Here is a 22,610-nt window from a genome sequence, read left to right on the forward strand (position 1 = left end):
TTTACCCGATATATCCACTATGGGTGATCATGATGGACAACCCTTGTATGAAAAATGATCAAGGCACTCCGCGTCCCAACTTTTCCACTTTTTTTATTCTCATTCTCTTCTAAAATTAAAAAAAAAATGATTAATTAGGCTGGATAACGTCGAGCCTGGGGTGACCGACCCGGTCCCACGGAAGTTTCTCACCGAACACCAGGATAAATCGGGAAGCGCACGTAACGACCAACCCAGAAGTCCAACATCCTTTGATTACACCCCCCATCCCTATTTGGAAAAAAAATTTCTACAAATACGTCGTAGCTGAGGTTCGAACCGCGGGTGCTTGAAAGATAACCTGGATGTCTTACCACGATACCATGACCTCGAGGACAAAAAAAATGATTAATCAGATTGGGTAACATTGAGCCTGGGATGACCGGCCCGGTCTCATGAAATTTTTTTATCGGTTATCAAGATAAATTAGAAAGTGCATATGACGATCAACCCAGAAGTTCAACGTCCTTTGGGTATGATGAAAATAATAAAACATAAGGTTAAACTCTCTATATAATAAATTAACCACGAGTAACACGACTCTATTTAATAAATTATTATGACTTATCCAAAATCACATTGTCAATTTGTCAAACAACTTGCTTCGCCCTCGAATCGTGAGGACTAAAACAAATAATTACAATATAGTATTTTGTTGGAAACCACAAGAACTGCACCTCGATTGAATCTCTCAACTCTGATACTCTCTCCAAACAAAATACAAAGAAAATTATCCATAAACCTGACAACACCCCGCAAAACGTAGGATATTTACAAAACCCATATAAACGACAAAAAAACCCACGATTCTCGCAGGAAGGTGAAGGTGTCGAGGCTAAGTGCAAGGCTCGATATTTACATAAAATCCTTCTTTAAGGTGAAATTACTGATAAATGTTGAGTTGATTTACCTATTTTAATAAATTATCTTTCAAGAATTTTGTCATTCTATCAAACATTTTACTAAAAGGACGAAAAATAAAAAAATATTGATTAAACTATTGATGTAAAGCTACATTTAAATTAACTTTAATCTATCGAAATATCCCCCAAAACCTGGAAATAATATAATTAATAGTGCTTGTTCCCTCTTTTTTGGTGATAATTAATTCTTCAATTTTGCTATCAATAAATCTCTCCTCACGCTGTCACTGGGCGAGAGAGACCGAGAGACAGAGTGACAGAGACACAGAAAGGGGTCACCGTCGTACCGATCTCCCACACGGCGACAGAGGGAGGGAGGGAGAGAGAGAGCGAAGGGTATGGGAGGCGTGACGTCCTCGGTGGCGGCGAAGTTGGCGTTCTTCCCACCTTCGCCGCCGTCGTACGAGGTGGTTACGGAGCCGGAGTCTGGGGTGGTCCGGCTCAGCAACTACCCTCCTCGGGAGAACGTGGAAGTGCTCCGCCTCCCCACCCGGCGCGGCACGGAGGTCGTGGCTCTCTACGTTCGCAACCCCCTCGCCGTGTCCACCGTCCTCTACTCTCACGGCAACGCCGCCGATCTTGGCCAGATGTACGAGCTCTTCGTCGAACTCAGCATCCATCTTCGCGTCAACCTCTTGGGGTAGGGAGATCCTTTTGCCTTCTCTTGGTGTGCTGTTCTAGTGGGGTTTGTTGCCCAGAACATCGAATTTTGATGGCTGAGAAAATCTTTGACTTGCTTTTTTTTTGAAAAAATAGTTCTTTTGTCCAATTATAGCAATTTGACTCGTTTTGAAGTTCGATGTGGTGCTTTTTTAATCTTTGAATTAGTAATTCATGAAAAGATGGAACCACCACATTAGTGGCCCCCTAGAGTCGGTCCCACGGATACGGAGGAAGGTAAATGCAGGTACACACTTGAAAGCGCATGATTGGGACGTTAACCTCAGGCAATGACACCCCGAGGATCGAATCCTGGACCTCTCGGTCACGAAACCATGCGTCCATAGCTGTGCTACACCTTGGGGACTTTGAATTAGTAATTCATGATATAGGAGCGCATTAAGCAAGTACTCATTTGTTTAGGTCAAAGTGTGTAGTCGATTTCTATGTGTGGTGGGGACCCGGCATTCAAAGCTCAAGATTGTGGGTAAACATTAAGGCCCGGTATATATGGAAATTAATGATCGGATAATTCGATAGCTTTTTTCTTAACTTCTGGAGTCGGTCGAATTTGGATATAGATATGGAGGGAAAAAAATAATAATCTTGTTTTAGGTCCAAATTGTATGATTTAATGATCGAAATTAGCTCGGTGAAGCTGACATCGTTTAGGTTCAAATGCGAGTCACTTGATACTGTTTCGCATGACACGTTTTGCAAGTAAAGGATGTCAAAAATCCGGTCTTTCAGGATCAATACTTTCATCTCTTATTGTTTTTTACTGTCTAATCTGCATTTTATATATCAATTTTGATTGATGGGAAACGTTTAGTGGAGAAAAAACCCTCATCGCATAGCTCAGGACCTGGCCACTGAGTTTAGATACCTTCATTTTCATGAATGTTTGGAAATTGCAGGATGAGAATGAATTTCTTTACAGCTTGATTCAGTGATAAACCTTGTGATTTATTGCACCTTTTTTTCAGATCATATCCTAGTCGTTGGCATCTAAAGAATCTAACATGCATGTCTGTTATAAAAAGGATGCAAAAGATACATATTTAACCTTTTTGCTTGTAATTTTTTACTCTTCTTGCCACTCTTCTGATACAACTTTTAAGTGGTCTCCATGGAGATGCTGTATTTACTTCGTCGGATGGAGAGGGAAAGGAAGGGGGAGACCAAAACAATGGGAAAGAAAAAAGATGATCTTTTACTATTGATCCTGTCCGAGTCGCTGAATCGACGGACGCTGGGCACGTGGCGCTCTCCCCTATCTTCGGCCAGCTGCATCGACCTCCGGCGAACCTGCACAGAAGTCGGGCCGGGGAGGGGTCTCCGGCGACGACCCTCCGACGCTCAAGTCAGGCAAGCAGACAGTAGATATGAGGCTCCAACATGTGAGAGAGCGTACCTCCGGCGAAGGGTGAGGACCCTTATATAGGGCTGTGAAGAGGCATGTGCACTCATACCGAGGTGCACACGTGTTATGTGCCATACCTTAGTATGGGCTTGTCAGATGGGCTTGCCTGACCCCTTACTGCTACAGTCTGAGCACGTCATTGATGGGACAGTGAGTCCATGCCTTAAGATCCTGCGTATCACCTGCTGTCAGAGGATGTTTCTGTCCTTGTCTCCATGCCGAGCGTCCGACCGGTCGGCGGTTTCCTCACGTCCGACCGGTCGGAGCTTCCTAATCCGCTCGGGAGCTTCCTGGTCGCGTGCTCGGGACTGTTCGCAGTGTTTCATTCTTTCGGCCGAGCGGGCCATCCGCTCGCTCTATTATACTGTTCATCATGAGCGTCGGAACCCCGACTCCCCGCCGGGGTGTATCGCTTCCGCTCGGAAGATTCAGCCGGTTATCACCATCATAATCAGCTCGGCCAAGCTTCTGGTTGGCCTTTTACCTTTCGACCTCCACGTGGTGTTGACTCTGCTAAATGGGGTCCCCCATTCTTACCGCCGGATCACTTGCCTCCCCTTCAAGTCTAGTCGAAGGAGGCAGTGAGTCCGACTGACTGGACTGTGTGTCCGAGCGGGCGGTCGTCGCCTTATCGATGCTGCTGACATCCCGTGAGCCGTTCGACCCTCATGCCAAATTTAGCCGCTCGATATTTATAGCCGGTCGGCGCGGCTCTCGATCTTTAACGACGGTGCTCGTCGATCTTCCGCTCGGGGATTTATAGACGCCGGCTCGTCTCTCGATGTTTAACGTCGGTGCTCGGTTATTTATAGCCGGTCGCGGCTCTCGATGTTTAACGGCGGTGCTCGTCGATCTTCCGCTCGGGGATTTATAGGCGCCGGCTCGTCTCGATGTTTAACGTCGGTGCTCCTCGGCGCGGTTATTTATAGCCGGTCGGCTCTCGATGTTTAACGACGGTGCTCGTCGATCTTCCGCTCGGATTTATGACGCCGGCTCGGCTCTCGATGTTTAACGTCGGTGCTCGACGGCGCGGTTATTTATAGCCGGTCGGCGCGGCTCTCGATGTTTAACGACGGTGCTCGTCGATCTTCCGCTCGGGGATTTATAGACGCCGGCTCGTCTCTCGATGTTTAACGTCGGTGCTCGACGGCGCGGTTATTTATAGCCGGGCTCTCGATCTTTAACGGCGGTGCTCGTCGGTCTTCCGTTCGGAGGGTTTATAGACGCCGGCTCGTCTCTTGATCTTTAACGACGGTGCTCGTCGGCCTTCCGCTCGGAGGGTTTATAGACGCCGCTCGTCTCGATCTTTAACGACGGTGCTCGTCGGCGCGGATATTATACCGGTCCGCCTCTCGATCTTAACGGCGGTGCTCGTCGGTTTCTGCTCGGAGGGTTTATGGACGCCGGCTCGTCTCTTGATCTTTAACGACGGTGCTCGTCGGCTTTCCGCCCGGAGGGTTTATAGACGTCGGCTCGTCTCTTGATCTTTAACGGTGCTCGTCGGTCTTCCGCTCGGAGGGTTTATAGACGCCGGCTCGTCTCTTGATCTTTAACGACGGTGCTCGTCGGCCTTCCGCTCGGAGGGTTTATAGACGCCGGCTGCTCTTGATCTTTAACGACGGTGCTCGTCGGTCTTCCCCTTGTATAGACGGCGGCTCGTCTCTTGATCTTTAACGGTGCTCGTCGGCCTTCCGCCCGGAGGGTTTATAGACGCCGACTCGTCTCTTGATCTTTAACGACGGTGCTCGTCGGCCTTCCGCTCGGAGGGTTTATAGACGCCGACTCGTCTCTTGATCTTTAACGACGGTGCTCGTCGGCCTTCCGCTCGGAGGGTTTATAGACGCCGGCTCGTCTCTTGATCTTTAACGACGGTGCTCGTCGGTCTTCCGCTCGGAGGGTTTATAGACGCCGGCTCGTCTCTCGATGTTTAACGTCGGTGCTCGACGGCGCGGTTATTTATAGCCGGTCGGCGCGGCTTAAAATATACAGCGTTAGCACTATATTACACCACTTTGCTTCCCGCACGTGGCCTTCGATTTTGGTGTCGATGATTGGGTATCGTACGCCCGGCCGAACGGCACGGGGTCTTCGATCGTCGAGCGCTTGGCTTGGATATTATACCTCCGGCCGAACGGCTCGGGGCCTTCGTTCGTCGAGCGCTTGGCTCAGATATTATACCTCCGGCCGAACGGCACGGGGCCTTCAATCGTCGAGTCTTTGGCTCGGTTTATGCACTCCCGGCCGAGCGGCTCGGGGCCTTCGTTCGTCGAGCGCCTGGCTCAGATATTATACCTCTGGCCGAACGGCACGGGGCCTTCAATCGTCGAGCGCTTGGCTCAGATATTATACCTCCGGCCGAACGGCACGGGGCCTTCAATCGTCGAGCCTTTGGCCCGGTTTATGCACTCCCGGCCGAGCGGCACGTGGCCTTCCCATCGAGCTCTTGGCTCGGTTTATACACTCCCGGCCGAGTGGCACGGGAGTTCTTACTTAAACTACCAATCTGAGCAACAGGTAATTGAAAGAACTGACCTATCGATCGGCACGACTATGACCCAATTTCTCAACTCCCGAATACCCGTGGAGTGAGGAGCATACGTTATACTTGTCGAAACTTATTGGCCAGTTGCCTCGCCTGATGAAGACCCCTTTGTCGGACCGATATCGGGGCAGGAGTTGCTCCCACCTGAGGGCCGATTGGACCCTTATTTTACTCCCATTTCTAATGTTTCTCCGGTCAGTCCTCCTGGGTCGCTCGGATATCCGCTCAGCTTGAGCCTTTTGTCTCTGTTGCTCCACGAGCTTAGCTGCTCTTGCCCCCATTAGAGCGTCGAGTTTCTCCTGGGGGAGCATCACGGTGTGAGGGTCATATTTCAACACCCTTCTACCAAGGGCTCTTATTATGGAGGGAGCTTTCAACATCGGAGAAATAAAGTGAAGTGGCGCTCTCCCTATCTTCGTCCTCGTGAAAATCTTCGCAAGTGGTCGAGGAGGGTCTCAGATGAGCTTCCAAATTCGACCCAAGTGAAGTCTGCACACACAAGAGAGATACATCTCCCGCAAGGATGTTATATAAGATAGATGCACTCATACCGAGGTGCACACGTGTTATGTGCCATACCTTAGTATGGGCTTGTCAGATGGGCTTGCCTGACCCCTTACTGCTACAGTCTGAGCACGTCATTGATGGGACAGTGAGTCCATGCCTTAAGATCCTGCGTATCACCTGCTGTCAGAGGATGTTTCTGTCCTTGTCTCTATGCCGAGCGTCCGACCGGTCGGCGGTTTCCTCACGTCCGACCGGTCGGAGCTTCCTAATCCGCTCGGGAGCTTCCTGGTCGCGTGCTCGGGACTGTTCGCAGTGTTTCATTCTTTCGGCCGAGCGGGCCATCCGCTCGGCTCTACTATACTGTTCATCATAAGCGTCGGAACCCCGACTCCCCGCAGGGGTGTATCGCTTCCGCTCGGAAGATTCAGCCGGTTATCACCATCACAATCAGCTCGGCCAAGCTTCTGGTTGGCCTTTTACCTTTCGACCTCCACGTGGTGTTGACTCTGCTAAATGGGGTCCCCCATTCTTACCGCCGGATCAACTATGTTTAACAATAGTGGAAGAAAATTTTAATTATGATCTTATAATGAACCAAATTTGGTTGAGGACCTATTTGTTTGCTGATTGCTGTTGTAAGATAATCTGATATAAGTTGGTATTCATGCTTCATCATGTTGCAAGAGGAACAACAACAAAGAGGATATGCCGGTATAATGTGATATATTTTCTATAGACAGTCACGTAAATAGCTTTTACCTAGCTGTAAAACAAGACTTTTTAAAAATGGAATCCTAGACTCAAAGGGATGAAAGATGATAATTTCCTAGATGCATTTAATAAGTCTCTTGTTCAGGGAGTTCATCCATTCTTTCTGATGGCTACCAACTGTTTTTCTGAAGTCGTAACAGCTAAATTAATTGGACTGACATTGTTAATTTCTTCATACAAAAGATGTATCAAACTACATGCATTTTATTTTTGTGTCAAGGCAAACAAGTAATCCTACTTCGAGTATTTGATTTGCCAATTACAATGTTTCTACTGCCAACTGCTTCTGAATTTCGTGAAACCAGACTTGGCAAATATTTTTTGGGCCGAAGTCACATGTTCTAGTGTATTCTTTGCCGCTTCATTCTAAATTGTTTGCCGTGAATTTAAAATCGAACAAATTAGCTATTTTTCAACAATTCTCTTCATTTCAAACCTTTATTTATTTTTGTATATGGGTTTCTCAAGATGAACAAGGGAATGCATTTGAGTTGCTATCTCTTTAATGAGCACTGCCAATCCCTGCCAACTAATGAATGTTTCCATGACATTCTGCAACTTTCCTGAAGCTCCCATATATTTGCAGGTATGACTACTCTGGATACGGACAATCAACTGGAAAGGTTTATATACTCGCTTCCTTAACTATGTTTTATATTTTCTTGACGATTAGTAATAATGGTCAAAGTAACTAAAACTTTTCACTGATGTAGCCGAGTGAGCATAACACATATGCTGATATAGAGGCTGCTTATAAATGCCTCAAAGAAAACTATGGTGCCAAGGAGGATGAAATTATCCTATATGGTCAATCTGTAGGAAGTGGACCGACTGTGGATTTGGCTGCTCGCCTACCTTGCTTACAAGCTGTAATATTGCATAGCCCTATACTCTCAGGTTTAAGAGTAATGTATCCTGTGAAACGTACATACTGGTTCGACATCTACAAGGTTGAATTTCACTTATTCTGGTTTTCTTTGCTTTTATTGTTTCTGCATCTTAAGTTTTTATAATTTCTTAACATTCTAGTTAATTTTGCCTCCAGAATATTGACAAAATATCATTGGTCAACTGTCCCGTTCTAGTAATTCATGTAAGTATATTTCCTCTCACATTTTATATTTACTTGCACAAAGTTCAGTTTTGTGTTAAAATAACTCTTATTCTTCGGGGGAAATTTGTAGTTTCTTCATTATTTCTCTCAGATATTTTACATACTTGAAGAAGCTATTATTCTGGTAATCTGATTTGACCGATTCATCGAAACAAGGTGCAATACTTGTTCAATAATATATCTTAGCTAACTAAGTGTCAGCATTATTTTGTGGTCCGGTATACTATCTTCTTTGGTTGTAAGTGAAGTGTTGTCCAATAAATGTTCAAATTGACATAGATATCTGATACTGCTATGAGCAGATAAAAACGCAGTTAAATTGAAACTTTTGGCTCTTGTCAACGTCTTTCAGTTTCAGTTTTGCATGGTACACTGTATATCCTGCCACCAATTAATCCCCTTTTGCTCCATCACTATAAGATTTCTTATTTACAGTCGATTCCAAACAAACAACAAGTTATTGTGATTCTGATTATCTGTGTGGACTAAACAGATTGTAGCTACTCATGCTTGTTGGACTTGAAAGAGTATGATGCGACCACAAATATGGAATATTTGAATGTCATATGATGTTTGGGTTCTCACCATAAGTGAATATTGACTTTTATCATCGTGTGTTATAATGTACTTATGTAGTTAGTACATCTTTGTTTCTACTAACAAATCGGTATTAGGTAGTCTCTGAACTGTACATCTAATAGCATTCTCCACAAAATTCAACATTCTACCTTAATAGCTATTTGGAATTGCAGGATGAAACAAGAAACCTGTAGCACATGCCAAGAATTAAAGCTTTCATGCACTAAATTTTTGAACGCACAGCTAATTCATAAGTGTTTCCAGATTGAAGCGCACAACTTTTTATTTCCAGATTGGTCATTGGCCCCAAGTTAACTAAAGTCGGTGCATTTGCTGTTTTTAGCGTTTATTCCCCTCTTTATAGCACATATGCAATCTATTGGTCACAGTTTACCCAAGATAAATTTGCTAATTATCCAATCAGTTTTGATTCCTTAATTAATATCGTTGAAATCATGGCCTTGTTACCTAGTAAAATTAAATAGTTTCCTGGTCATCAAGGCTGATTTTGTTTCAAAAATAACTAACAGTTTGTCCTGCTTGAGGTATAAGTCCACTGTTTCGAGCGAAAGCTCCGTGTCTGCTTTGTTCAACATACCTGTGTCTTTATAATAATAAAGAGTTCATAAAAGCTATCCTATGTCTCTGCACTTACGACAATTCTAATGAAAAGTTCGATGTTTCAATCATTACTTTTGCAGACTAAATGCAGTTGTTAATTTTGAGATGCACCATTCTGCAGGGCACAGCAGATGATGTTGTGGACTTCTCTCATGGACAGCAACTGTGGGAAATGTGCAAGGAGAAGCATGAGCCACTCTGGCTTAAAGGAGGAAAACATTGTGACTTGGAACTTTTCCCTGATTACATCAAACACCTCAGAAAGTTCATAACAACAGTCGAGAAATGGAGAACTGACTGCACTTGGAGGACTTGGAGGAAATGCTCAGATCACTTTGAACCATCCAGGAAGAGCACTGATGGCTTCGAGCCACCAAGGAGGAGCACCAGCCGCCAAGAAAAAACAAAGCCAAGGAACAAGGACCAGAAGTATTACAATTTGGATAAGTTGGCAAAATTGGACGTCTCGCTCGACCAAATGGAGAAGTCAAGGAGGAGTTTAGACTGCTTCGGTATGTTCACAAAGCACATAGATCAAATCGACAGAGGGAGGAAGAGCGTCGACAGATTGGATAGGATACGGGCTAGGTGAAGCGAAAGTATAACCTCTTTGTAAACCTTACAGTCTTGATTGTGTCGACCATCTGCACATTTGTTTGTGTTACAAATGATGTAATTTGGCTGGATAGATGCTTATTATACCGTTAGTTGTATGTTGAAAGGTGAACCTTGTTGATGAATGATTGTAGCTCTTCCTTAATGTTCAAACGATTCATGTGCCTGGAAGTAGTTAATCAGTTATTATCTGGATATTTTAACACGTTATTTAATAACCAAATTATATGAGCTACAAAATTTCAGCAACAAAAAAAAATTATAAAAAGTCTAGGGATTTTTACCCTTTATTCACTTGGAAGCGGCCAGTTTGCACTACTGCTTCTTATCACACCAAGCTCGGTGGGCTACAAAATTATAACAATATTCAATAACAGTATAATTTGTATGTATGGATGAGTAATCGGTTTAAATCGAACTGACTAAATTTTTGCCGAATTAATTGAACCGATCAAACTTTTTTTAAAAAATAGAACGGATCAAATCGATAAAACATTAATTAATTTGATTTTCGATCGAAATAATCAAATTTTTTGATTTGATTTTGATTTATTTTGATTTGATTTGATTAGATTTAATTCAGTTTAATTCGATTCAATTCGTAATATGATTTCTATTTGATTTGATTTGATTCCTGTTTAATTTGATTCAATTCATAATATCGATTTAATCCGTTAAGAGAATTTTAATTTTCAAAATTGAAACTAAACCCAATTGATATTTTCAGAAAAAAAAATCAAATTTCTAAATTAACTTTTAACTTCAGTTTAATTACTTAATTAATTCAGTTTAATTAAATTTTCGTCCTACTTGATACGAGTTATATATTTTCTAACATTTTGCAATAATTACGTATAATCGCTCCCAAATCCAACGCTCGTGACGCGCGGTCACGTCAAAACTGCCGGCTACGGAGAGAGACTAACGTTGAACTGTACGCGTCCCTTCTTCCTGGGCCGATACTCGAAGGAGGAAGCCGTTCCCTTCCTCCTCTCCTCCGCCGGCGATCTCTGCGAAGGTACTCACCTCTCTCCTCCTCGTATTGTATTCTCCGCCCAGCACTAATCTCGTTCCGTCCTTATTTCCTCCCTTTATTCGTTCCCGCTGCTGCCGCATCAGCCCCCACTTGCGATTAGAGACGTTAGGGTTTCTGCCCAATCCCAATCGTAATCCTCGACCACGAGATTCAGATATTCTTTTGCAGCTAATTTGCTTGGGCCGCGATGCTCGCATCGAACAGAACTATGACGGTGATTGTGCTTATCCTTTGTGTCCGTTATGACCTTCGATGTGCTGATCCTTGCTCCACAAGTGTCTTTTTTCTGCGTGTCCCATATGATACCTGATCCCTTGTATGTACCCAGCGGCACGATTTCCAATCGTGTGGTCTCCCGTAAAGAACAAAGTAACTACTTTACATGGTTTCAAGCCAAAAATTCTTGGAGGAATCTGAATATGCTATTTGGATGTTGACGAATGACTTGTAGTATTCTAGATCTCTGAGAATGGCAGTTGAAAATTCCATTTTTGTCTTGTTTATCCTTTTTGTTGTGAAAATTGCATGCCATTTTCTAATATGGCATTCAACAACTGTTTGAGATATTTCATCTTTCAGTTGAAGAGAACATGGCTATGTTTTTCATAACGCCAGCCCCATGGGCATAGTAGGCAACTTATGCCATTTTCTAATTTAGTTTGCAATTAGAGAACTTATCAGGTCTCCATATCCTTGTCACTCTTAACATTGGTATTATTTCTTTAAAAACATGCAAGTGTTACCCCATTATACAAAGTGGGTCATTTCATCCCACATGAATTTTGAAAAAGTTGATAATAAACTTTGAACAATAAACAAGAGTTACAGGACAAATATTTCTATTTTGTTGATAAATTATTATGCTTCTATAGTATCATTATACATTTTAATCTGTATTCACTTTTATGATCTATCTTGTACTAGAAATTTATAGCTTTACCAGTGAAAACATGCCATTCCTGCAAGTTCACTTTATATCAACAACTAAATTCTTACTTTTTTGAAGTACTTAAAGATTATAACATGTGCTTCTCTACCACATATTTTTGATTATGTTTTTTATAACAATGATTTAATCAAATTATGCTCTGTTTCCTGAATTGTTTATTGCTTCTAAATTTTTGACTTGCCTATGCTGTTTTATGCTGATTGGGCGAATAATATGCAACCATAATTTACAGCAGGAATGTTAAGATAGCATACACATTATGGGTTGGCTGAGCAAATTTTTTAAAGGCTCCAGCCATAGAGTATCGGAGGGGCAATATCAAGACAGATATGGGGATGATGGAGTTTGGAATGAACCATTTAATTCCTTGGTAAGTGGTAAATTACAAGGATCTAAACTTTCTTGTTCCCCCTTTTATCAAACAATTTGTTTCAGCTTGCCTATTGCTTCTTTGCCACATGATCTCATCATTCCATTTCCTTCCATGGTGAAAATAAAATTTGTGAATTTGATAATAACTCAATGAAACATGTTATTGAGGAGGTTGAGGATCTATTTAGGTGTGCTTATTGGCCTTATTCATAATGTATATGTGTGGGTAATCATTCTGGGCTCAAACATTTATTGCAATTTTTCAAGACATGGTATCAGATATTTCTCCTTATCTACCTTAACTACATCAACCACACATGGGTGATTGTCCATGTAGCAAATCTCTACAAATATCTTGACTATGCTTAGTACAATTATTGTCAGAAGAATAGTGTATCCTCCATGTCCATGTCCATCACACCAATTTTTTTTCCCCGGGACCAATATGAACCAAAGGACTTACTGTTTTGCGCACATAGTTTTGAAATTCCTGTTGTTAGGGCAGAGCGATAACCCTAGAATTAGAAATTTGGATTTGACCTAAGAGATGGGAGAACAATTGTATGAACAACATGACAAAGACTATGTTGGATCTGTGTGTTCGAAGGGGGGGGGGGGGGTTGAATATTGACCGTCGTTTAGACTTAGGTACATTGTTAAACATCGAAACCTTAGAGGTTGATTGTACCAACAGAGTCTTTATATTCTTTATTTTAAAATGCACAAATATCATCACAAAACTTAGGAAATAGTTTGCATAGAAGGCCCTAGCCACCCGCTGTTTTCTTCTGAAAAAATAAAACAGGTTGTTCTTCAGATCACTCATTGTTTGACACAGCTATGAGGAAACCAATTTTTTTTGGGTACTTAAGAGTTTTTTCCACCACTAAATTCTTAACACAAAAATTTTTTATATCACAAATGCAGGGAACACAGAATCCCCTATCAGACTATGAAAATGAAGATATAGATCGTGCAATTGCACTTTCCTTATCTGAAGAAGAGCATAAAAAAGTAAAACCGACAGGTAAGTTCTATGCTATCCTATGTTGTATCAATAGCATATCTTGCCATACAATCTTTCATTCAATTTTTTTCTTTATACATAATAATACTATTCCAGAATGCAAAAGATTGTCTCTTTTCTTTTGCTGTTGTTTATGCTTGTTTGTGTTTCCATTTTTTGCATTACTCTTTTTCAACTGGGATTCAAATCTAGGCTTGGGCCAACTCAAACTAGAAACAAATATGATGTGTTGAAAAAACAGATCAAACCCAATTAACCACAGGTGAAAATATGCTAGATTTGTGCTTTGTTAAAATGCTGAACCTGATTTCCATTTCTAAGTTTTCTGATCTATACTTGTGGACTAGTTGGATAGGTCTATCCCAATCAGACTACTAGTCTGTGTTTGTGGCTCTGAGAACTATAGGAAAATCAACACATCTTCCTTTCTCAGACACATCTCTTATGTCTATATTCGTCAGCAATGCATATTTTGTGATTTGGAGTCAAATATAGATTGGTAGTGGATTTGTGAGAGCACCATCATCAAAAACTGTGCTGATCCGGGATCTTATCCCATTGAACTCAATGCAATACTTAATACTAAAGATATATGTCATAGCCTTTAGATACTTTACGCTGATTATGAAGATATAAAGAAACCATTATTCTTGTTTTGATTTGGCATCTACGTTGATAATTTTATAGTGGCTTCATAAGATACTAAAATAAATAAAATAGAATATGTACTGGATAATATAATAAGTTGCATAGTCATAATCATTTGAGGCTGGCTATATGGATCTATTCCACCATTGTGCTTGGTGCTCTATGCAAGGTCATATTATTTGCAACACAGGTCATTTCTTTTAGCTATATCATTATGGTAGTATCACTTGGTTTGTACCTTCAACTTTAATTGCTTCAATTTTTTTAATCATAAATGTATTAAGTAAAAAATAGCGAGAGTATACTTTTTGGTGAAAATATCTTGTATTCATATGCTAACTATGAGAAATCTAATAAATGCATGTGCTAGAACTCTAGTATGTTCTTCAGTGTTTGTGAAACTGAAATTTGAAAAAAAAATTAATTTTAAATTGCACTTGGAAAGCACTTTTAGGCACATTTCTTTGGGAATTCTCCCATTAAAATTATTATTTTCTTGTGATGGATATGTGAGGGGTTGTTTCTGTTGAAAATAAGGATGATATTTTAGTTCAAGGAATCATTGTATCCATAAGTTTAATAAGCATATCTTTCATCTTGGATTTTCAATGGAAATAACAACCATTAGATTCTTTCAGTTTATTTAACTTTAATGTTTTTCTTTTTTATCTTTAATTTTTTTTAAAAAAAATTATCTTTGTTACAGAATGGATTAAAATGCATGATCTTTCTTGATGAAATGGTCTCTTTGATTATTCTTTAGAATGCCTCTTTTATTGATACTGATGTATTAAAGTTTGTGAGTTTCTTCTTTTGCAATGCATAATTTTATTAAAAGATTGAAATCTTCTGGATAATCCATAATACTCCTAGAAGATTCCTTGATGCCTTAATAGTTAATAATAGTCAACACGCTACCTATAATTTGATTTGGTTTCTTAATTGTTGCTTTCTGTTAGAAAATGTTTCTAGCTTGGAGGAAGATGAGCAGCTTGCAAGGGCTTTGCAAGAAAGTCTTAATGTATATTCTCCTCCTCGAGAAAATGGCCATTCTTTTCAGCCAATGCCATTTCTGTTCTCATCAGGGTTCAGGTGATTTTGCTTCTAAACCTGGTCTAGTTTAAATACTTGATTCATTCTCAAGAGCATCAGAGATATGGAATGGAACAGATGTTATATAATATGTGTAATATATATTATCTGTTGTTTCTCTTTCTCGAGTTATTTTTCGGATGGGTTCTACAGGATTGATGTTTAGTTTTGGTCAAATAACATAATCAAAGCGTTCTTATCAGTTTTTGGTAAAGTTGTGTACCATATTTGATAACACATGTAGTCAGTTTCGAGTGTAAAATTGATCGTTATGGGCGAGCCTGAGGTGATTATGGCACCATTGCCGTGGTGTTTACTCCATGATGTTGTTTTGCTTTGTTTGCCATAATAGTCAACTTGGGAATCAGCAATGTGTATTGATCAGATAGTAGGGATTAGACAATAACACTTGACCAAATGGTGAAAACTTGGAATTCATGGCTTGTTTTTATATACTCGGCCAATTAACTACTTTTCCTTGGTAATGTCAGGAATCTAATTTGGTACAAGATAATTGCTTCTAGGTGGAAATAACCAAATAAAATTCAATTTGAAAAGAAAATTTGAGACTTTAATTTCACTTCTGGTGACCTATAGACTAATAGAAAAAGTTACTGGATTGTCAGTCAAAATACAAGCACATATTTTTATAACAGGTATACAGTTTATTGAACTGTCTGAATGCCAGAACTTTATCATATTTTCTGCCATTCTGAAAAATTCATGCACCATACACTGAATATGTTAATTGTGTTTACAACGTACAGGTATGTTTCATTATCTTTTCAAGTATGCATTTTTTTTATCATCATTCAAATTTGAGCAAAAGGAAAAAGTTTTAGGATTTCAAATCATGGTGTATCATCAAATGTTCCTATTATTCCAGTTGGTAAATACTAGAAGAAAAGTTATCACATAGACAAGTTTGACGATGATATTGATTTGCAGCGGAATGGACTCGAAGCAATGCTAACGCCTTAATTTACTTGGTATTCACCTCAAGCGAGGTGACTAATCCAAGGATCTGGCGCTCTCTCACACATCCACTATGAAAGAGCACCTTCTCGGAAACAATCCGGAGGTCGAAAAGCCTCGTAAAAGTTCACACACAGAAATACAAGAAGAAGAATAAGAGGAAGCCAATACAATAAGAAATCTTACCAGATTTATAGCAAATGAATCCCTAGTTTTTTTCTTCTTGCTTGTAGACACCTCTTAATGAACTTGGAAGTGAAGCAATGCTTCACTCTAAGCCTCCAAGAACTGGTGTGAAGTTGGTGAGAAATGTGGACGAGAGAGTTGTTGAAACAATGTTGAGCAAAACCCTTTTCTAGGGCTCTTCAAGCGCCTTAATCGATTAAGAATCTTCTTAATCGATTACTGCAATCACCACATCAGCAACCTGCTCAGAACAACTATATTTTCGAACCTTAAGCAATTACCCTAATCGCTTAAGCAGGGCGTAATTGATTACCCTAATCGATTACGCTCCCTTCTGTTCAATCGTGAGAGGGTCGTAAGTGATTAAGCTTCCCTGCTTAATCACTTACTGTAACTTTTATTTTAAATAGAAAGCTTCTTAAGCGATTGCCTAATCGATTAGGCACCCGATTAGACACCTCTCTGTGCATTCGCGAAAACTGGCTCAATTGATCACCATTATCTATTAAGCATGCCGTAATCGATTATCATAATCAATTACGACCCTTTCTGTTTCCTCAGAGAGAGGTCGTTAAGCGATCACCCTGATTGCTTAAGGCTTGCTAAATTGCTTACCGTAAGCGATTTAGCAACCCTAGCTCCTAAACTCGAGTCCTAGGGTTCCTTGCCCAACATCCGGTCAACCGTGACATGTTGGGATTCCTTGCCTACCATCTGGTCAAACATAACTTGCTGGGACTTCTTCATCAAGTGCCCGGTCAATCCTTTGACCCACTTGGACTTTCAATCACTAGGTGTTTGGTCAACCTTTGACCCACCTGGATTTTCAACTGTCTGGCTTCACTCACCAGGACTTCCTCACTGCCTAGCTTCACTCACTAGGGTTTTTCACCTAGCTTCACTCACCGGACTTTTCATCTACCTATTAGGACTTTTCATTTGCCTAGTTTCACTCATTAGAGCTTTTCACCTATCTTCACTCATTGGGATTTTCCATCTGCCTAGCTTCACTCACTAGGGCTTTTCAACTGCCTGACTTCACTCACTAGGACTTTCACATCAAGTGTCTGGTCAACATGACCCACTTGGATTTTCTTCCTCTGTCAACCTTTCCGTTGATCTTGCCCTTGTCTAATTTCCAGTTAAGACTTCTCAGTCAAGTATCCGGTCAACCTTAACCTACTTGACTCTTATTTACATCAAATTGGTCAAACTTTGACTAGAGGAGAATTACACCAATAATCTCCCTAAACAGACAATTGCACCCGCAATCTCCATATATTATCAAGCATCAAAACTCAAACATCAAGACTCAAGCTTAGTCAAACTAGTCAACCTTGACCTAGGAAAATTACACCAATAATCATGACATTTTCAATGAAAAAATACCATCGCTTGCACTCACTGTGTCTCTTGGTTTCCTTTTGTTACTATAGTCCAGTGCCAAATGATTTGAACTCAATGCTTCTTGTTTCTCATTATTTTATACCTTGATGCTGTAGGATGTGCGCTGGATGTAATAATGAGATTGGCCATGGCCGTTTTCTTAGTTGCATGGATGCTTATTGGCATCCAGAATGTTTTTGTTGCCATTCCTGTAAACAGCCAATATCTGATTATGAGGTAAATATTAACGGCTATGGTATATGTATACACGGACAATATTTAATACTCACTAAGTCACCATTCTTCCTTGTTACAGTTCTCCATGTCTGGGAATTATCCATACCATAAATCTTGCTACAAGGAGCTTTATCATCCCAAATGTGATGTATGCAAGCAATTTGTGAGTACTTATCTTTCTAGAAAATCCTTGGAATAATATAATGAGAATTAGAAAAAGATCATTGGTCTTTATTTTGTTGAAAGTTTAAATAATAGTAACATAATATGAGAAAGGACATTTCATCACTTCTTTCTTGCAAAAGAAAGGACATTTTATTTTGTTATCTGCAAAGGATATTTATTGTTTGGACTTGTTTGTTCCAATTAACTCATCATTGCATAATATTCCTTGTCTTTTTGATGTTGAAATTCTTGTATTCAATAACTTGAAGCTTACGGTCTCATGTCACAGGATCTGTAATTATTACTTATTACTTAGTATGTTCATCTTGTCAAGACATCTAAGGTTGACTTGTGGTGGAACATGCATAATAATTACTAAGAGAAAGACTTGTGTCATTCTCTGGAACCCAGTTAGCATGATCACCTCATGTTGCTAAGACCTCAGACTTTTCGTTGACTGCTAAATTCCACAGATTTCACGGTAACAATAAGAAATATTCCTGTTGCAGATTTCTGTCAAACTATTTGAGCTTTTCATCACTTGATTAAACTTTTTTTTAAGAACCTCTACCTAATAAACTAATAGACCTGTATCACGGGCTTCTCTTGAGGAAAAAAGTGGAAACAACTCTCACTGATACTAGATTCAAAATCAAGATAAAAGTTTCCTTGCTTAAGCATGAGGCATAAATATAACCAAAGGTAAAATTGGAATGTGGTCACTGGTAATTTGGTTATTTATTTATTTATTCAACCAAATGTCATACTTCTCTTAGCATCCAATAATCAATCCATATCTACCATTCTTTAACAAAGGTCATATTTAATCGTAGTTCAAGTTTGCAACCCTAATGTTTTTCTTCTTTTTTTTTTTTGTGTAAAAGAGGAAGGAAAACCCAGGAGTACCCCATTATTAATGAAGAAAAGGTTGCAGAATATTTATATATAATGAAGTGATCTGAGAGAAGGAAACAAAGAAAAAGTGAACTGGGATTCTATTTTTATATAGAGAATCCTTATATTTGATAAGCGTTTCATTTTAATTTATCCTTGTAATTAAAATTGGGATTATATTTTGCTACATAATAATAACACAACTCACTTTTCTTCTCGGGCAGTTTCTTAATTATGGTACTTCACCTAATGAAGTTAGGCCAGGCATTGATTGTTTTCTGTAGGTAGCTTAGGTTCAACAATTTGGATCTTTTATGCAAGGTTTAAAATTTTGACCCATGCCGAGGTTTCAGTTTTGGACTAGAATGATACAGTTTCGACACCGTATCGTGTCGTGCCGATATAGTTTTAGTGTTTTTTAAATATAACATATATTAATTAAAAAATAAAATATTTAACTTAAATATTTAAAAAATAAACAATATAAAAAATAATCTTTAAAAAAGGAAAAGATATGAAAATAGATAATAAATAAATAAAAATTTTATGAGGGTTTAATAAAACCTATTTAGATTATCTCCATCATAACTAGGAGTTGATTAAAATAATTAACCTAAATTTAATTAAAAAAAATCTGAAATCCTACACCAGACGCGAGCTCGCGCTACTTCGGCGGTGCCGCGGGGTTGCGCGACCCCTCAGCCATGGCCACGGGGATTGCGTGACTCCTCCGGGGCGATCACGACGGTCGTGCAACCCCTCTGCATCAGTCTCAGGGTCGCACAACGTCTCTGTGGCGGTAGGGAAAGGGTTATGCGACCCCTCTGCTGCTGTTGCGAGGTCGACCGACCCCTTCGCTGCGACCACGAGGTTGCGCAACACGTCGCAATTGTCGTGGGTTTGGTGCCGGGCATGGGGGCGCGCAACACATCACAGTTGTTGTGGGTCTGGTGCCGGGGTCGTGCCGGTGCCGGTTGCCAAGCGGAACGAGATGTTTCGCTCGTTTCGACTGCCTCGGCACGACACTTTAAACCATGCTTTTATGTTTCCTTCTCAGTTGATGTTGAAGTTGCTGTCTCTACTGATAAGAACCTTTTATATCATGTTGCTAGGCCCAATGGGAATACTGTCCTTGTTATTTTATCAACAAAAATGCCTTAGTTTCTTGTCAATTGTCCTCTGCAATGATACACCGATTATTGTTCATGAAGATTAACAAAATATAAACAGATGATTATTTGTCAATCCAATTTACCATGAAAGGCCATGCTTCTGAAATCTAAACCTGTCTCACTATGTACGTTGACTTTTGGATGCTTAGTCTCAAATTCTGCTGCAGCTATATTAAGGAATTCCATAATGAGCTTTTTCTTTTAAGAAGTTTTGGCTAATGCATTGCCTATTATCATGATTTTTTTTTCAGATACCGACAAATATGAATGGCCTTATTGAGTACAGAGCACATCCTTTCTGGTTGCAGAAGTATTGCCCTTCTCATGAAATGGATGGTACACCAAGATGCTGTAGTTGTGAAAGAATGGAGGTTCTTTTTAAGTTTCTAATATCAAGCTTCAAGTTTTAGAAAATTTATTTACTTGGATACAATTTATTAATAATGGCTTTCTCTGTCGACATAAAAACCTTTTATCTTCTCAGTATATTTGCATAATGTTTTTTTAATTATGTGGTATTTTATTCCCTTCTGTTTTATGCAAATTCCAGCCCAGAGACTCAAAGTATGTCACTTTAGATGATGGGAGGAAGCTCTGCTTAGAGTGCCTTGATTCCTCAATAATGGATACAAGTGAATGCCAACCACTATATCTTGATATACAGGAATTTTATGAAGGCCTAAATATGAAAATTGAACAGCAGGTTCCTTTGCTTCTTGTTGAGAGACAAGCTCTAAATGAGGCCATGGAAGGAGAGAAACATGTGAGCCAATTGCATGGAAATAATTGTTGTCATTATTTATTCAGAATTTAGCACGATGTTTGGTTTTCTTTTGTTTAGGGTCATCATCGCCTCCCAGAAACAAGAGGCCTTTGCCTATCTGAGGAACAGACTGTTAGCACGGTAGAAACTTTAGTCACCTGACTTAGTTTTTTTGATTCCTGGTTCAGTGATATTCAGGTTGCATTATTTTTGTGTTTTTTCCATCCTTGACCTTTTCATCAATACAACTTCAAATGTGGATAGATTTTAAGGAGACCGAGGATTGGGGCTGGAAACAGAGTCATGGACATGATAACAGAGCCATATAGATTGACTCGTAGATGTGAAGTAACTGCAATTCTCATTTTGTATGGTCTCCCAAGGTATTGCAAAATGCACGTTATTTTCCGTTGAAAATGACTTAAGCTCTTTAGAATACCCTACCAACCTTTTGCAATAGGCTACCAAAAGGTTAGATAACTTACAGAAAAGTTTGCCATTTAGAGAGAATATCATCGATTGAATTCACAAGTGATATGTGGTCCAATACGTTTGCTGAACTTATTCTGTTCTTGTTTGTACAGACTACTAACAGGATCCATTTTAGCTCATGAGATGATGCACGCATGGCTCCGGCTCAAAGGTAGGTAGTTAATACTGATTTTAAATCTAATGGGTCTTCATGTTCTCAGTTGGGTAGGCATGAATTCATTTATTATAAATTTGCACCCGACACTTTAATCTATGTGAAATTAATTTGTTCAAGTCTTAAAAGAATTGGATCAGATTTTAGCTCACTGCTTGCCTTTCCTGTGTATTAAACTATAGCTACCAGCTCAAAATGACTTGGGCTTATAACTTTTTTTGGATATACTGTTTTGGCTTGGAGTGTTCGGGTGTACACACGCAACTGGATAATAGTCATTTCTAGTGTGATGAAAGAGTCATGAAAAGAATTCTCCATTTTAAGTTGCAACAAAAAATTGACAACACTTGAAAGTATTTTGTGAGCTTCTAAAAACTGAATTTGTTTTTAATTCTTTTTTAATTCATCTGCCCTTCTCATTGCCTTGTAGGCTATCGGACCCTTAGTCAAGAAGTTGAAGAAGGGATTTGTCAGGTTCTAGCACATATGTGGCTGGATTCAGAGATTCTGGGAGGTTCTGGCAGTAATGTTGCATCTACCTCTTCCTCCTCTTCCACATCATCGAAGAAGGGTTCAAGGTCTCAGTTTGAGAGGAAACTTGGAGATTTTTTTAAGCACCAGATTGAATCTGACACATCGCCGGCTTACGGAGATGGTTTCAGAGCTGGTAACCAAGCGGTTCTTCACTACGGCCTCCGTCGCACCCTCGATCATATCAAATTAACAGGCACATTTCCTATGTGAGGAATACGAGATTACGTGGATCACTTAGCCCTTCGATTGGATTCGAGGGTCTGAAGCTTTCCAAGAAAGATTACAGCTTTTTTTTGAGGAACCAAAATGAAAAGACTATGCTGGTAAACAAGGGAAGTTATCAATCAACTGTATAAGTTAAATCCAAAATGATTAATTCTTTTTTATGAAGTGTTACTATACTTTACACTAATAAGCTGGATTTAATCCACTTCCACAAACAGTTTCTCGCAACTTTTTTTGTGCAGTTCAATGTAAAGTTTTTAGGAAACACAAAATAATACACAGATTTTTGCTGTTTGCGCGAAGAATTACTGAAAACTTTTTTTATTTAAAACTTTATGCTCGATTCTATCATTTGTTTCTACCTCTGGGAATTAGAGTGGAAATTTGAAAACTCATGCTCTCAAGGTTGGTTCCAAAATGTTTTATTTAACTGTTTTTAAAAACAAAATGTCACATCGAAAGGATGATCACCTTTTACTAGTTGCACACGCATGATGTAAGTATTTGCA

General features: G+C 39.9%; 2 protein-coding genes across 4 annotated transcripts; both read left to right on the top strand.

Annotated features, from left to right (window-relative positions):
• The first annotated feature begins 1,163 nt into the window (after positions 1-1,163).
• On the top strand, positions 1,164-9,939 carry LOC122017255 (alpha/beta hydrolase domain-containing protein 17C-like). Its single transcript, XM_042574819.1, has 5 exons — positions 1,164-1,602; positions 7,452-7,488; positions 7,579-7,815; positions 7,911-7,958; positions 9,301-9,939. The coding sequence occupies exons 1-5, from the start codon at positions 1,301-1,303 to the stop codon at positions 9,769-9,771; spliced, it is 1,095 nt and encodes a 364-aa protein (XP_042430753.1). The 5' UTR covers positions 1,164-1,300; the 3' UTR covers positions 9,772-9,939.
• A 718-nt stretch (positions 9,940-10,657) lies between these two features.
• On the top strand, positions 10,658-22,316 carry LOC122017263 (protein DA1-related 1-like). 3 transcript variants are annotated; one of them, XM_042574845.1, is made up of 13 exons: positions 10,658-10,812; positions 10,914-11,044; positions 12,012-12,149; positions 13,079-13,178; positions 14,786-14,918; positions 17,582-17,702; positions 17,782-17,865; positions 20,185-20,304; positions 20,484-20,696; positions 20,775-20,837; positions 20,961-21,079; positions 21,281-21,339; positions 21,773-22,316. In XM_042574845.1, the coding sequence occupies exons 3-13, from the start codon at positions 12,039-12,041 to the stop codon at positions 22,084-22,086; spliced, it is 1,437 nt and encodes a 478-aa protein (XP_042430779.1). In that variant the 5' UTR covers positions 10,658-10,812; positions 10,914-11,044; positions 12,012-12,038; the 3' UTR covers positions 22,087-22,316. The 3 variants fall into 3 exon arrangements, with proteins under 3 accessions (XP_042430779.1, XP_042430771.1, XP_042430762.1); XM_042574837.1 differs by lacking the exon at positions 10,914-11,044 and having other exon boundaries at positions 12,015-12,149; XM_042574828.1 differs by lacking the exon at positions 10,914-11,044 and having other exon boundaries at positions 10,659-10,812.
• Positions 22,317-22,610: the final 294 nt, after the last annotated feature.

This window comes from Zingiber officinale, chromosome 1A (genome assembly GCF_018446385.1).
Source record: "Zingiber officinale cultivar Zhangliang chromosome 1A, Zo_v1.1, whole genome shotgun sequence".
Classification (NCBI taxonomy): Eukaryota; Viridiplantae; Streptophyta; class Magnoliopsida; order Zingiberales; family Zingiberaceae; genus Zingiber; species Zingiber officinale.

Coding starts and splice junctions, on each gene's coding strand:
- LOC122017255 (XM_042574819.1), top strand. CDS start 1,301: ATGGGAGGCGTGACGTCCTCGGTGGCGGCGAAGTTGGCGTTCTTCCCA. Junction 7,816..7,910: donor ACTGGTTCGACATCTACAAG/GTTGAATTTCAC, acceptor TTTTGCCTCCAG/AATATTGACAAAATATCATT. Junction 7,959..9,300: donor GTCCCGTTCTAGTAATTCAT/GTAAGTATATTT, acceptor ACCATTCTGCAG/GGCACAGCAGATGATGTTGT.
- LOC122017263 (XM_042574845.1), top strand. CDS start 12,039: ATGGGTTGGCTGAGCAAATTTTTTAAAGGCTCCAGCCATAGAGTATCG. Junction 20,305..20,483: donor GTAGTTGTGAAAGAATGGAG/GTTCTTTTTAAG, acceptor TGCAAATTCCAG/CCCAGAGACTCAAAGTATGT. Junction 21,080..21,280: donor ATTTTGTATGGTCTCCCAAG/GTATTGCAAAAT, acceptor TTGTTTGTACAG/ACTACTAACAGGATCCATTT.